We start from the raw sequence: 13,193 nt of genomic DNA, 5'->3' as shown, positions 1-13,193 counted from the left end.
CGTCCTTTCAGTCTTGAGCCTTTTCCACTACCTCTCATAAATCTGGTGTTGCCAGGTTGGACTGAGAACCACTGCTCTGTGCTCCTTGGGTGAGAACACTGCATCTGCTTGGTTTTACCTTGGGGATGTGCATTTGCAGGTAATTTGCAAATCTATATTCTCCATTCCTGACCACTCTCCCTCAGTTTTCATATTCATACCTGACAGCTGGAACTAGTGTGTCCTACAGGCTTCTTGAATTCAAAATGTGTCCAAATTTCATCTCCAGTGTCCAACTGCATTTCCTGCAAACTTTGTTTTTCATAAATGAAGCCAGAAACCTGGGAATCAACTTCGATTTCTTCCACTCTTTCACATCTAATCACCAACTCCTACATAATCATGTAGATGTCGGTTTTGTCTTTTCAGTCCACTCCCACTGCTAATGCTCTAATTCAAGCCGGTAGCATGTCTTACTTGGAGTATTACAAGTCCTTCACACCAGGTCTCCATGCTGCCCGTGTTAATTTCTGCATCACTGTCCTTACGTGTACCCCCCTCCCCCACTTTTCTACCTGTTCACAGGACGGTTGGAAACCTGGTTGGCTTACCTCTCCAGCCTTATGTTTGACTTTACTTTCCATTTAATTGGTCCCTTTTCTCATCACCCTTCCTGGGTTATAATAGGACTGCAGCTGCCATCTTGCAACCACGAGGTGACCTTTATGATTAAAGCCTTGTGAAAGTATGGCAGAACAGAAACCTGGAAGGAATCTGCAAATGATGACACCACTGGGCCACTGTATCAGTCCTCAACTAGTCACTCCTGACTTTTCACAAGAGAAAAATAACCCCTAAACTATTTGCTGCTGTTCATTTAGGTATCTGTCTCATCCTAACTGATACATCAACCTTTAGACAAATGAGTGAAAGATAGATAGTGGTCTCAAGGGACCTCCGCCTTCACTATACCTGGGCTTCGCTCTACAAAAGCTTAGGCTGGTCAACCATTAGATCCCTTTTATGTGTGAATGCACATTCTTGCCAATGAAATACAACACTTGAGCATGTTGTCAACCAATCAATCATACCTTGGTATGAATGAGAGGGCATTCATTCAACATGCTAAGAGAAAGTGAATTTAAATGAGAGGATAAATAAGCCTGAAGTATTCTGAGAAGCAAGAATTGAATGGGGTTGCAGGGGAGATGTGGGGCATCCTGAGTATTCTGTGAATAGAGAGGAGAGGTCAGCCAGAAAAGACAAAGAAGCAAAAATGGCAAGGGATGCTGGGACCAGCTTTAACTTTCCACATTAACTAGTTTTAAATTATTGCTTTACTGGGAAACTTTCTCTTTTTAAAGCTCAGTAGGTTGGCTTTTTTTTTTTTTTTTTTTAAAGGGAGAGATAGGCATAATAGAAGGATTTGGTAGACTGATGATAAAATTAAAAAATAAGCAGGAAAAACTACTTACTCCATTTCAGAACATTTTGACACGAGACAATATGAAAGGGTCTTCATAGTCCCTGGGGGCAGCTGCTTAACCGGCATATACTTCCCTTTTCCTACAGTTTTCCCTACAAAAGAACTATTCTTGCAGAAAACAGAAAGTAGAGCATATGACAGGGTAGAGTCAAAGCCAGGAAATGACTTTGAATGGGCCTCTGGCAACAGGACAATGAATTTCAATTTCATTTCCCATCTTAAGATGGAAAGGTGCAAAGGCTGATTAATATTAGTTTATGGAAAATAGGCAATTACACAAAATACAGGATCAGAACCAAAATTCGTTTTTAAAATGTGAGTTTTTGCCACTTGGAGGATGTCATTCCAAACTCTTAATTGTATAATTACAAAAAAATTCATGTTTCTACTTAACATAAAATTCATGTCACTTATCACAAAGTTAGACAGTCAAGTGTATAAAGGAGAAACAAAACAGAAGCAGTATTTACAGATTTAGACTACATGAGACATCGTGAAGATTCTTCTGTTAATAAACCACACAACACATAGTTTTACACACATTTCGAAAACGATGCATCTGTGAACAATATGAAAAAAGGTCATTGCACTAAAGACTTTAAATTAAATTCAAGGTTGTCATGTTGAAGGTTTTAAATTAAATTCAAGGTTGGTAGAGTTGAAGACTGAATGCAAGGCCAAGGTCATAGTGATAAAGACTTTAAGTTCGAGGTTGTAGTGATGAAAACTTTAAATTCAAGGACAGATTGTCTAAGAAAGGACAAACAACTAGCATTCAAACTATTAGGTCAATTAGTTCCCCGGGAGTACAAAATATATAGGAATCACTAAATGGATTAGCCTAATTACAAATTCTGTTCATTTCTAAATAATTCACAACTGCAAGAAGTCTTTTCACAGAATCATTCAGTCACATAGTTTCTATCCCTGTGTAGGTATTTCTGCTACATTTAAAAATCCTTATTCAAAACAGTTCCCTCCCATTTCCCTATCTGTAGAAGTATAAAATCTTTTAAAGCAAAGCAATGTCTGTTCTTTAGCTAGAGAACTATTCACCCATGGACTTCTAAAAGAGGGGGAAAAAAAGAAGAAGAAAAAAAAGATTCCCATTTCCTCCTCTACCTCAGAAACACAAAGCAAACCAAAACAATCCAATTCCTAATGCAGTGTCGCAGAGAACCCAGGGCCTGGAACAACATTTCATGCTAGTTTTCCTGCTATGTGCTGAGAACAGTTTAGTTATTTACATTATTGAGAAATCTACTTAACAAACTGGATTCATGCCAGTGCTTCCTGCCTGCAGATCCTTGCTAGAAAAGGCGAGAGCAGCGGCGCCTGCGAATGGGAACATCAAAGACTCTCCTTCGTCTCTCTTCCTCGTCATCTTCATCAGATTCGTCCATATCTGCCGAATCATCATCGTCTTCCTCCTCCTCCTCTTCTTCTTCCTCTTCCATCTCTTCATATTCGTCAGGACCCATTTCCTTGAAAGAGAAGACAATCTTTTGATAAGAACTTCCATCAGTGTTTTATACTTATTTTATGTAAGTTCTCACTTATCTATAAACAACTGGACATGCCATATATGAATTTCTATAGACTTGAACAATGTATTTTCATAATGCATATGCTGATGCAAGAATCTATATATGTATAGATACATATATGTATGCTGATGCAAGAATATATATATGTATCTATACATATATATATATATATATATACACACACGTTTTAGAATGCTCAATGTGGTTTTAATGGTAGATATATTTCATTAATACAGTATTTATTTTTTACCTGGTAGTTGATAATTTGTACAAGGTAGCCAACAGACCACTCCTAACAACCCAAGATAAAATTTTACTGAATTTATTTCAGTGGATTAAGTAACAATTCTTTATTAATCTATATGCTTGTAGAAAAGAGGATGCAAAAATATTAATAAGGTATGACCTCTACTGGTAACTTTTATGTACTGTCACGAGGTTTACTAGATTTCTATGGAGCTCCTACTATAAAGACACATCGATTCAATTCAACCACCATGGGTAGCCTCTACTTTGAAATTAACTCATTGAAGGCTCTCTGAATAGGGCAATAGTGAGGTTGAACACGCAATATCTGATCATCTCATGGAAACTTCAATTCTGCTTAAATAGTGTCTCTAATCAGGTCTTGATTTACTCTGCTGTCAGTTTTTCTCTTTCATACATTTGAAGACTCAATGAGAGGAGTTGCTATATGGGACAGAGTTCTGAACAGCAGGGAGCACCTAGGTGGTGATGTAGGAAGTACTGGGAAACGTGGGATGTGATGTCAGCAAAAGCCCTTCCCCCGAGGCCTTTATGGCATTTCATATCCAGCACTCACTACCCCTCTGATCTCATCTCTGACCATTCTCCCCCAGTCACTGCACTCCAGCTACATCGGCCTTCTTGCAATTCTTCAAACATACCAAGCATTAGTATTATGTTTATGTAACATGAGTGCTTCAGGGCCTTTGCACTTGCTGTTCTTTTGTTTGGAACACCATTCTCCCACATAAATCCACCTGGCTCCCTCTACTTCTTTCAAGTCTGAAATCAAATGTCACCGAGGCATTCCCCAACATATCTTTATATGAGAACAACCCAACAGACACTCCTTATATCCTTTACTCTGATTTTTCTCCAGAGCACTGTTTACTACTTGGTATAACTAGATAGTGTTTATTTGCTCCCCTTGTCTCTTCCAGCTAGAATGTAAATTCCAAGGCAGAAGTTTTTTGTTTGTTTTGTTTTTAATTTCCTCAACTTTCTTTTTTTTTTTTTATTGAGGTATAATTGACATACAACATTACATGAGTTCCAGGTGTACAACATAATGAGTTGATATTTGTATATATTACAAAATGATCACCACAGTAAGTCTAGTTAACATCCGTCACCATACATAGTTACAGAATGTTTTCTTGTGATGAGAACTTTTAAGATTTATTCTCTTAGCAACTTTCAAATAGGCAATACAGCATTAACTATGGTCACCGTGCTGTACATTACATCCCCGAAGGCAGATTTTGGCTGTGTTGTTCACTGCATTTCCCCCAGCACCTAGTAGGTACTCAATAATATTTGTTGAGCAAGCAAATTAATTAATGTGGGAGAAAGAAATTGTTCTTTAGGAGCTGTCAAAGGATTGTCACTTAGGATTTATTATAACACTAATAACAACAACATTAACAACAATCAGAGAAAATATACATAAATATGACATGATATTCCATTATTGTTATTTTTTTATTTTCTCAATCTAGGGAATGAAGACTTTAAAATTCAGTAGAAGGTTCCAAAGGGGCGATGGGGAAGGCTTAGGAAATTCTAAAACATTAAATTCAGGTAGCATGATCATTAGTCATCTTAATGAAGAAGAGAACAGAAAAAACTGTTAAAGAAATCAACGCGGCTAAAGAGGGAGATTGCTGATGGTCTCTGATAAAAGTGTACACACAGAAGCAGCAGATGGAAAGAGGCGCACAGGGGTAAGATGGAAATAAATAAGCAGCGGGAACCTCTCAAGTGTCCAAAAGCAAACAACAAACCCACCTAGAGCAAGTAAAGGCTTAAGATCAACCAAAAGTATATTTCGTAGTGACATTCAAAGTATAAAGCAAAAGCCAAGTATTAAGTACAATAATTATCATACGGTCAGGGCACAAAAAAGGAGAACAATTCCATTTCCATATCAAGAAAACGAGTATTTCCACAGGGAAGGTACAATACAAGTACAACACAATACAAATACAATCCCCACTGCCTCTTTCATGTTGATTAGAAGTAAGTCCAGAATTCTCATTTCTTTTATTGATTTCTCATCCTTGAGAGAGAGAAACATTTTCCACAAGGCATGTCAAAATTTTATATGCTTATTTGTGGTTGGGAGGAAATTAAAACTCTAAATAAGTAAGAACATGGTTAAGAGGGTTGAACATGTAATGAGTTTATTATTATAATTTAAAATTATAAATTTAAAAATTGTAAACTTTAAAAAAAGAGTATGTAAATATTATAAAACTTCTCAGTTTTCATTTCTAACATGATAAATATTGATACAACCCATATAAACAAGAGTTCTTTGAAGTCCTCAATAATTTTTAAAAGTTTAAGGGAGCCATGAGACCGAAAAGTTTGAGAACTACTGTCCTAAATTAAAGAGTACTTTATACCCCACCCTAACAAACATTAAAAACAAGTCTCAACAGGAGCAAGCTGACCCCACAGTAACTTAACTGCCTGCCCAAACAAACCTCAACATTCTTTACACTTTACGTCTGGAATATTAGCAACTTTAGGACAAGAAATATTATCAGAGACAGAGAGAGAGATTTCATAATAATAAAAGAAAGCACTTCATTAAAAAAACATAAGAATCCCAAGCATATTTGCATATAATTATAGAGCTTCAAAATACATGAAGCATATCTGATAGAATTAAAAAGAGAAATGGACGAAACTAATTGTGGTTGGAGATTTCAACAATCATCTTTCAGAGAACAAGGACAAAAAAAAATCAGTTAATATATAGAAGATTTGAAAAACAGTCAACCAATCTAAACTATCATTTATAGTATAATATTCCCACGAACAGCAGAATATACATTCTTTTCAAATACACAGGGATTAGTTACCAAAATAGACCATAATGCTGGGACATAAAACATTTAAAAGGGTTGAAACTACACACAGTGAGTTCTCTAACCATAACAAAATTAGAAATTATTAAACAAGAGTTAACTGGAAAACCTCCAAATGTTTGAAAATTAACACATTTTTAGAAAAGTTACAGACCAAAATTAAATTACAAGGGAAATTTGAGAATATTTCGAATTAAATGTTATTGAAAACAAAATATCGAAATTTATGAAACACAGCCAAAACAGTGCTTTAGCGAAAAGAAAGGCCTAAAGTCAATAATCTAAACTTCTACCTTAAGAAGCTGGTAAAAAAACAAATGAACCCCAAAGTGGTAGGAGGAGATAAATAAATATAATTGCAGAAATCAATGAAATAGAAAATGAGCAAACAATAGAGAAAACCAGTGAAACCCAAAGTTGTTCTTTCAAATGACTAGTAAAAGGGATAACCCCTTAGGTGAACTGATCAACAAAAGATATAAATTACCAATATTAAGAGCAAAAAAGGGCATATTACTACAGTTCTTGCGGCCATTAAAAGGACATCAAGGGAATATTGTAAATAATTTTATGCCAGTAAGTTCAACATTTAGACAAAATGGACAAATTCCTTGAAAGACACAAATTACCAAGAGTGAAACAAGAAGCAATAGAAAATACATTAGAGAAATTAAATTCCTATTTCAAACTTTCCCACCAAGAGAACTCTAGTGCCAGATGGCTTCACTAATGAGCTGTATCAAACATTCATAGGTGATACCAATCTCATACAGACACTGGACTGGTCAAAAACAGGAGAATGTTATAGGAAGTAACAAATTCCTGGTGCTGGAAATATACAGTAGAAAGCATTCTTCCACTGGGAGGGAAGCTAAACTTCACTTCCAAACCCAGACTGTAGATCCTTTTCACCAGACATGCAAGCGTAATGGCCTACAGTCTCCACATTATCCTTCTCTTTCCAAACGGGGAATGTGTCAGCTCTAGGCCTGATTAATATCATGTCCATCTTCCCACACTTATCTTGGACTCGCCCATCAGGGTCATCCCAGGAGCCGGAGGGCCCTCTCTGAACATTCAACGCCTATGACTCAGTTACATTCTGGGTATACAAGTCATATTTTATTTTATTCCTATTATATAGCTGGAGCCTCATAATTCTCTTTAATCCATAATCTTTTATAATCCATAAGATTGGGGTACTGCCACAATCATAAGGTAATCCTAAAGATGAGATTTTAAAATTATACCCAGTTGATTTAGGAAACGATCCCAAAGAGAGACGACTACAAAGAGGGTTTAATGGGTAGACTTGTACTTTTAGTAGTCTCTCTATAGGATATTTGTATTACTTTACAAAATTGGGATTTTTAGCAAAAACACTGCAAGAAATTGTTTTCCTAATCTTAATGAAATAAAATAAAGCCTGTTCTAACTGGTCTAGTGTGGTGTTTCTCGTTAGGCCACAGAACTGTTTTTGGAAACAGCGGAAAAGAGACTGAACCTTTAAAACCAGTAACTATTTTACATGATACTATGATGGTGGATACGTGTCATTATACATTTGACCAAACCCACAGAATATCTAACACCAAGAGTGAACCCGAATGTAGACTATGGATTTTGGGTGATTTTGATATGCTAATGTAGGTTCATCAACTGTTAACAAAAATACCACTCTGGTGGGAGCTACTGATAATGGGGAAGTCTGTGCATGCATGGGGGCAGGGGGTATTTGGGAAATTTCTGTACCTTCTGCTCAATTTTCTATGAATCTAAAACTGCTCCAAAAAAGTGACGTCTATGAAAAACAAAAAACAAAACAAAAAAACAGCTAACAGTAGAGTTACTCTGATTGAAGTGTATGCAGTCTAGCTTACTTATTATCCACCACCCCTACATATTCACATGGCCCCCCCATGATATTTCCTCAGAATCTCTAGGGTTCTCTGGGAACACCATTTGTAAACCATTTGTCTGGCTAATCAACAAAATCCCTCTGTGGAGTTAATTCTACAAAGTCACATAAATCAGTCCCAGAGGAAAATTTAACTCACCAATCGGGCTATAGACACCCTGAATGTTGGACAAGCCATATGGAATCGGGGAATAGCAACATTAAAGATCTTGTCTTTAAAGTAAAGAAAATGGAAGGTATAATATCCTTCCATATATCCTGATGTTGTAGAAAATGTGGTACAACTTGTGTATTCATATACCCGACCTGGGCTGATGATTGGAAATTCACCTGCAGAGAAGACAGTAATAAGAAACCAAGGTTTATACCTTGAATTTTATAATTCAGTTCTTCATCACAGCAAATAAAATAATGCCCTCTGTGGGATTATGCAAACTATGTTAAAGTAAATGCACGATTAGAAAAAAAAAACAACTAAAAGGAAACATAGCAAAATGTTAACAGTGATGGTATTAGGGTTCAGAAACTTAAGATAATCATAATCTTTTAAAAAGCTGAATGTCAATGACAATCAGAGTTAAAGATGATTGAAATCCACAAATAAAAACCTGAGCTACTGATTTTAACATTTCCCCCAAATTTCAAAGAGATGACCAATATGAAATTTATTTTCTCCTTCTGCTCTATGCCCAGTAACCACAGAATACGATAACAAATAATTATCCCACCGAAAAAAAAAAAAAATAAAGAACTTAAGAAGCAAATAAAGAACTCGGGTGATCTACAGAACGGAAAATCAATCCCTGAATAATTGTTTGCTATAATTTTAGAAAAGTTCATGTTTAAGGTACTAATCTAATAGAATAATGATCTTTACACATTATATTTACGAAGCAAATATTGGAGTCAAAGAAAGCCCAAAATCTATGATATCTTTCACATTGTAAACACAGCTATTAAAAGATCAGTCTTATCCACTGACTGCATCATGCATTTTCCAAGCTGTATGCAACATAGATGCTCTCCAAAATGTCTTAGAGGCAACTGATATGTAAACCCAAATCTTGAGTTACATACCAACTACTCCAGGTCCTTGAACTTCTTCTACATCACCTTTAGCATTCGTTATTCTCCAATAGCGACTGTCCAACTGACAAGCCTTCTCAGGAAGTGCATCCTTTGACATTTCAATCCTGGAGAAGGGAATGGGGTGGTAGAGACACAAATCTGGCCTGATTTTGTTTCTTTTGTTTAAGAGCTATAATATTTGGACTAAGACTATGAAAAAGTTCCCAAAGGAAATTAAGAAACCCAACCCAATGTCTGTGTTAACCATCTATTTCTATAAGTTCTCAAAGATAATGGCTTGATTAGCTTGACTCTCCCACAGAAATGCTTTCACTCAATTTGCTCACTTGACTTTCCATAAGAATCAACAATAGAAAGGGCAACATAAAAATTTATAAACACACTGGGTGATAATAATCTTTTGCTGTTCAAGTAAAGATGAATGTATGAAATGCTTACTAGAATTCAGTGCAATGAAAAATTTCTGTTTCTTTTTCACAGGACGTTTCCCTTTTGCTTCTAGAAAGCTCAAAGCAAAATGTCACTAGTCAGTTACTAGGATTACACCTTGACTGTTTCCCAATACTATTATTTCCCCCTTTTCTCTAGGAATCTGCTGTCCCTTATTTTGAGTACCCTATAAGCAAGTGTCGGTATTATAATTTTAAGCATGTTTCAAGCCGAGGCAGGATTTGAATTAAACAATTAAAATAACAAACATCAGGGCGCCTGGGTGGCTCAGTCAGTTAAGCATCCAACTTTTGATTTCAGCTCAGGTCATGATCCCATAGTCCTTGAGATTGAGCCCCACATTGGGCTCTGTGCTGACAGCGCGGAGCCTGCTTGGGATTCTCTCTCCTCTCTCTCTGCCCCTCTCTTGCTCACACTTGCAGGCTCTCTCTCAAAAATAAATACACTTAAAAAAAAATCCAAAACACAAACATCTGCACATATGTAACTGGATATATCAAAGGCTGCATATAATACCAAAATCCTATGATGCTCCCTGGTTAGTATATGGTAGCAAAAATATTTCCAGTGTGTATATATGCATGTATATGTACTTTTAAAATATATATAACACACCATAAAAAATAAATATAAAAATAAATCTAAAAACAGAGTATCCTTAATCCCTTAGAGCAATGAGCTATCTTTATGTCACAGCACAGAGTACTTCTAATTAAAGCGAATTTAATATTTGTTTATTTAACCAAATCCAGTGCTTAACGCCATGTCTGATACTAGGCAGCACCTAATAAATATTTTATTTTTAACTGAATATAGGCAAGCTAACTGCAATTTAAAATGCACGGTTTCATCCTGGGCAATTTGATAGCTTCTGGAATGCATTACAACTCTCACAGAGAGCTTTCATGATGATTACAACTTAGTGTCCACCTCAAGGAACCTGGCACAATTCTTTAAACACAGTACATCTGCAAGAAATAACTTAAGTAACTTGGAGGTTACTGGAAACTCAAGTCCCTTACAGACACTAGCTTATAAAAAATTTTGTTATCCACGTTCCTCCACACCTCAGCAAGAAGCTGTCTTTCAAAATGTGTTTCATGTATCATGTCAAAGGGGAGAGAACAACACAACCACAGGATATAGCCCACCATTAACTAAAAGGCGACCCCATTACAGTCCTTACCTGATTCGGTATGTGAAGAAGTAGTGGGGTGGATGTACAGAGCTAAGTTCTGGCAGAAACGACGTGGAAACTGACACTGTAATGTCCCCAGTTGTTGCTACACACTCTGGATCATGAACATATCTAGATAATTTTAAAACATTAAACATTTTTTAATCAACTAACTTCAAGTCTCTAAGATGAAAGATCTCAAGATACAGTGTGAAATGGCTTTTATTTCATTTTAGGATCAAAAATTTAAACCATATTTGGGAACGTAAAGGTATAGTCCCTTTAAGCTTAGAAGAAAACTATAAATTATGAACTAGAAAACCTTGAAGACTTTAGATCTGTAAGGACAGCAGCCAAGGCTCAATGAGCAGTGGTTCCAGTAATGATTCACTGATTAAACTGGAAACTGAAAAGAGCTTATCTCAGTTTTCAGAGCCAGGAAACTTTTGGGACACCTGAAAGTCCTATCAACAGTGGCTCTGACAATAAAATGTGTTAGCAAGTTATTCTAGAGACCTCTAATTTCTAACTAATTTGTCATTTCTGCCAACCAGGCTACTGTGAACCAATATTACCTCTACTACTATCTGTCACATCTGGAGGGTTCATTTAGCGACAATAAATAGTATTTGCCAGGAGTTAGTAGTTACCGACTTCCTATTCAAAATAAATCCATTAACTGGCAAACAGCTTCCGCCACCCCAAAGGAAACTATGTATAAAAAGAAATTATACTATAAAGCCCTAACTTCTAAATCAAAATCAGTTTTTTCTCTTGATCCTTCAAGAGAAGAAAAATGTTGCCTCTCCAAGTGTCTGAATGTGGCTTTAAAGTGAGAATAAAGTAGTGGCATTTAAGAAAACGAGAGGTTCTATTATTAACCTTCTTCCAAACTTCACCTCAAGATCTGTAACTAATGTTTTTTTCTGCTTTACAAATATTTTTATTCAAAAAGTCTTGAGTGAAATACCTGAAAATCTGGTCTCTGATGATAGGGAAGCCACCCGATACAACATTGTTGACATAAGAAGTAAACCAGTCAGTAAAAGTAGCACCTATAAACCAGGAAGGGGTGGGGAGGAAGAAAAGGACAAATAATTTTTGCAAAATCTGTACAGGAAACAAGTAAACAATGGTAATTTCTCTATGCTTAAGATATGAGGTCAAAACTAGAAACACAGATACACTTCTACTTACCGTTCATAGATCAATTTCCATTCCCAATTCTCATCTCATTCTCAACTACCCTGCTAGGGAATCTTCCATCTACCTTCAAACTATTTTTATGCTTATAATTCAATAATAAATTTTTAAGATTTATTTTGTGCTGGTACAAGAATAAAAAGCCTTCTTCTGTCTATAATTTCTAGAACATATGGAACAAAAGAGATACAGCTATGTTTAGAAGAAACTACAGGAAAAATATCAGCACCTATCCTCAGATGATCAGGGTATACCCTTGGCCCAGGAACGTCCTGACTCATGCACAAAATTCTGGCAGAAGCCAGGCTCAGTCCGGGCATCTAACAAGGGTAGGGCACTGTGGAGTTCTGGGCATCAGACCAATCCCAAAGTAGTCTAGTTGCACCTCTACAGATTCAAATGCATTACAGTCCTCCATATTCAACGACCTCCATATTCTAGTCCAGACCAAACTACATATCCGTGATCTACTGAGTGGATCAATGACAAGTATTTACATGAATTATGTTTGCCCCTTCTAGGTAATATAACATAACTTTCTCAGACCCCCATTATCTATTATTAATACAACTCAGTGCCTGGCAATATTAGTCCCTTAATCAATGTTTTTCTGTATTTCTCTGTAATCTTGTTTCTAGTAACCCAGTTTTTACATTCTGCCATGCTGAACACTGGAGCTAAATTTATAGCATTTACTTACTATTCTACTATTCAGAGAATAATAGAAGATACAATTTAAGCTTGGGTCTTGTGTCTAGCTTTAAAATTTTAAGGGCATCAACTGAGAGAAGGGAAATCACAATAGTAGGCTCTTTTCTCAGTGTCTACTAATGAATGACCTATTCTGACCCTTTATTTATTGAATGTTATTGTATTCAAATGATCACCTACCATCTATCCACTCTGAACAAGATATTAAGGAGGCACATGAATAATGTCATTAAAATTCAAAGAAGTTACAATTTTGTTTTTAGAACTAGTAATTTCCCTGTAAAGTTTAAAACATCATTTTGTATAATTCATGGAATAAACTGTTACGGTGAGAAAACCACAAATTGTTCATGGTTTACCTAAAAAAGAAATTGGTGTTGTATTTTAATATATCTTAATTTATTACAATACACACCCAAGGGTGTTCTTTAAAATAAGGACAAAATTTCCTAGGTAGTCTTCATTACTCAACTTATCTGAACAGCTTCTAGTTTTCTTAAATATCAGTTAA

General features: G+C 36.0%; 1 protein-coding gene across 1 annotated transcript in view; it reads right to left on the bottom strand.

Moving 5' to 3' along the window:
* Nucleotides 1–1,747: 1,747 nt before the first annotated feature.
* The window catches only part of FBXO3 (F-box protein 3), a 32,053-nt gene continuing 20,607 nt past the window's right edge, over nt 1,748–13,193 (bottom strand). The window contains exons 7-11 of the mRNA XM_027072919.2: nt 11,739–11,823; nt 10,778–10,900; nt 9,130–9,245; nt 8,192–8,382; nt 1,748–2,949 (exon numbers count right to left, since the gene is read on the bottom strand). Coding sequence (XP_026928720.1) covers nt 2,776–2,949; nt 8,192–8,382; nt 9,130–9,245; nt 10,778–10,900; nt 11,739–11,823 — 689 coding nt within the window. The 3' untranslated portion in view covers nt 1,748–2,775. The remainder of the gene's footprint in view (nt 2,950–8,191; nt 8,383–9,129; nt 9,246–10,777; nt 10,901–11,738; nt 11,824–13,193) is intronic.

This window comes from Acinonyx jubatus, chromosome D1 (genome assembly GCF_027475565.1).
Source record: "Acinonyx jubatus isolate Ajub_Pintada_27869175 chromosome D1, VMU_Ajub_asm_v1.0, whole genome shotgun sequence".
Taxonomy (NCBI): Eukaryota; Metazoa; Chordata; class Mammalia; order Carnivora; family Felidae; genus Acinonyx; species Acinonyx jubatus.
Note: the sequence above shows the minus strand (reverse complement) of the source record. Positions and strands in the feature narration are given on the sequence as shown.